We start from the raw sequence: 1,120 nt of genomic DNA on the forward strand, positions 1-1,120 counted from the left end.
CACATAGTTGTCACGTATTTTTACAAATACCACGACAGTTATCGGTACATTTGTAAACATGTCAATTTTGAACAACTGCTTTGTTTATAATAGGAATCAAGTCAGTTCTTCAAATGCATGTATGACTGAAACTTCGAATGATTTCGAATGCTTTAGGACTTGTTGTCAGACTTCGAGAAATGTGTCTAGACCGGAAACCATTACAAAATAGCGCCGACAGTGACCATTACTACGACTTGACCTTCTTTGTTTCTTCAATTCCACTACAATGAGACGATTCCGCATATTCCGAAAATCATTAGGCAAAAGTAACGTTTGCTCCGCCAATATACACTTGAATAAGTATCATTTCGGTCAATATTTGCCATACTAATCGGATTACCAATGAATAATACATTTCTTAGTTTGTTGTAAGCCCGGTTGAGTTGCTATATAAATTCTCTCATGTGAGCTGAATTATTACAGTTCACTCGAACTAAGAACTCAGCGCATTATGGAACTACAAGCAATAGTTGTGGCCCTCTCGGCTATGCTGCTGATCGTGGCTGCTGAGTCCGATATCAACGCCACCGAAGTGGAAAAAGCTATACACCAACAAAGTGAAGCATTCCTGGAAAGTATCTACGCTGCGGCAGGTGAATCGCAACCGGACGGGTCGATGGATGTAATTGAAGAATTAATCACAGCTGCCGCACCGGAATCAATCCGTCAGGACGTGGCCAAGGAACTTAAGGCCGATGGTAACGGAGCCTTGTCGGACGGTTTGAAGGAACGCATCAATCATTACGTTCTCCAGTGGTCTCTGCAGTACGTTCCGGAAGATTTGCAGAAGGATGTCTCGGAGGCTTTGGAAGAGTATCAGACCACTGGACGAGTATCTAACAACAAGGAACGCAATGAACGTGTTCGCCGTTACCTTGCAGTATTGAGCAATGGCCGAAACAAGCGTGGTTTCTGGGGGAAATTGTTCAAAACTATATTTGGATTTATTTCAGGCTAGATTTGGTAGATTGATCATTTGGTATCGTCAGTTGCAAACTTTAAAAAACTCGACGCATTAACCTTATAAATTTCATTCAAACAATTCAAAAATATATTTGGAATTGGAGTAATACAATAA

The 1,120-nt window shown here is 40.9% G+C and overlaps 1 protein-coding gene across 1 annotated transcript; it reads left to right on the top strand.

Moving 5' to 3' along the window:
• The first annotated feature begins 452 nt into the window (after positions 1-452).
• Positions 453-1,120, top strand: LOC5569903. The gene has a single exon (XM_001658751.2). The coding sequence runs from the start codon at positions 494-496 to the stop codon at positions 998-1,000; it is 507 nt and encodes a 168-aa protein (XP_001658801.2). The 5' UTR covers positions 453-493; the 3' UTR covers positions 1,001-1,120.

This window comes from Aedes aegypti, chromosome 2, assembly GCF_002204515.2.
Source record: "Aedes aegypti strain LVP_AGWG chromosome 2, AaegL5.0 Primary Assembly, whole genome shotgun sequence".
In the NCBI taxonomy this organism is placed as follows: domain Eukaryota; kingdom Metazoa; phylum Arthropoda; class Insecta; order Diptera; family Culicidae; genus Aedes; species Aedes aegypti.

What these genes read in the sequence shown, in the direction of transcription:
- LOC5569903 (XM_001658751.2), top strand. Translation starts at nt 494, where the DNA reads ATGGAACTACAAGCAATAGTTGTGGCCCTCTCGGCTATGCTGCTGATC.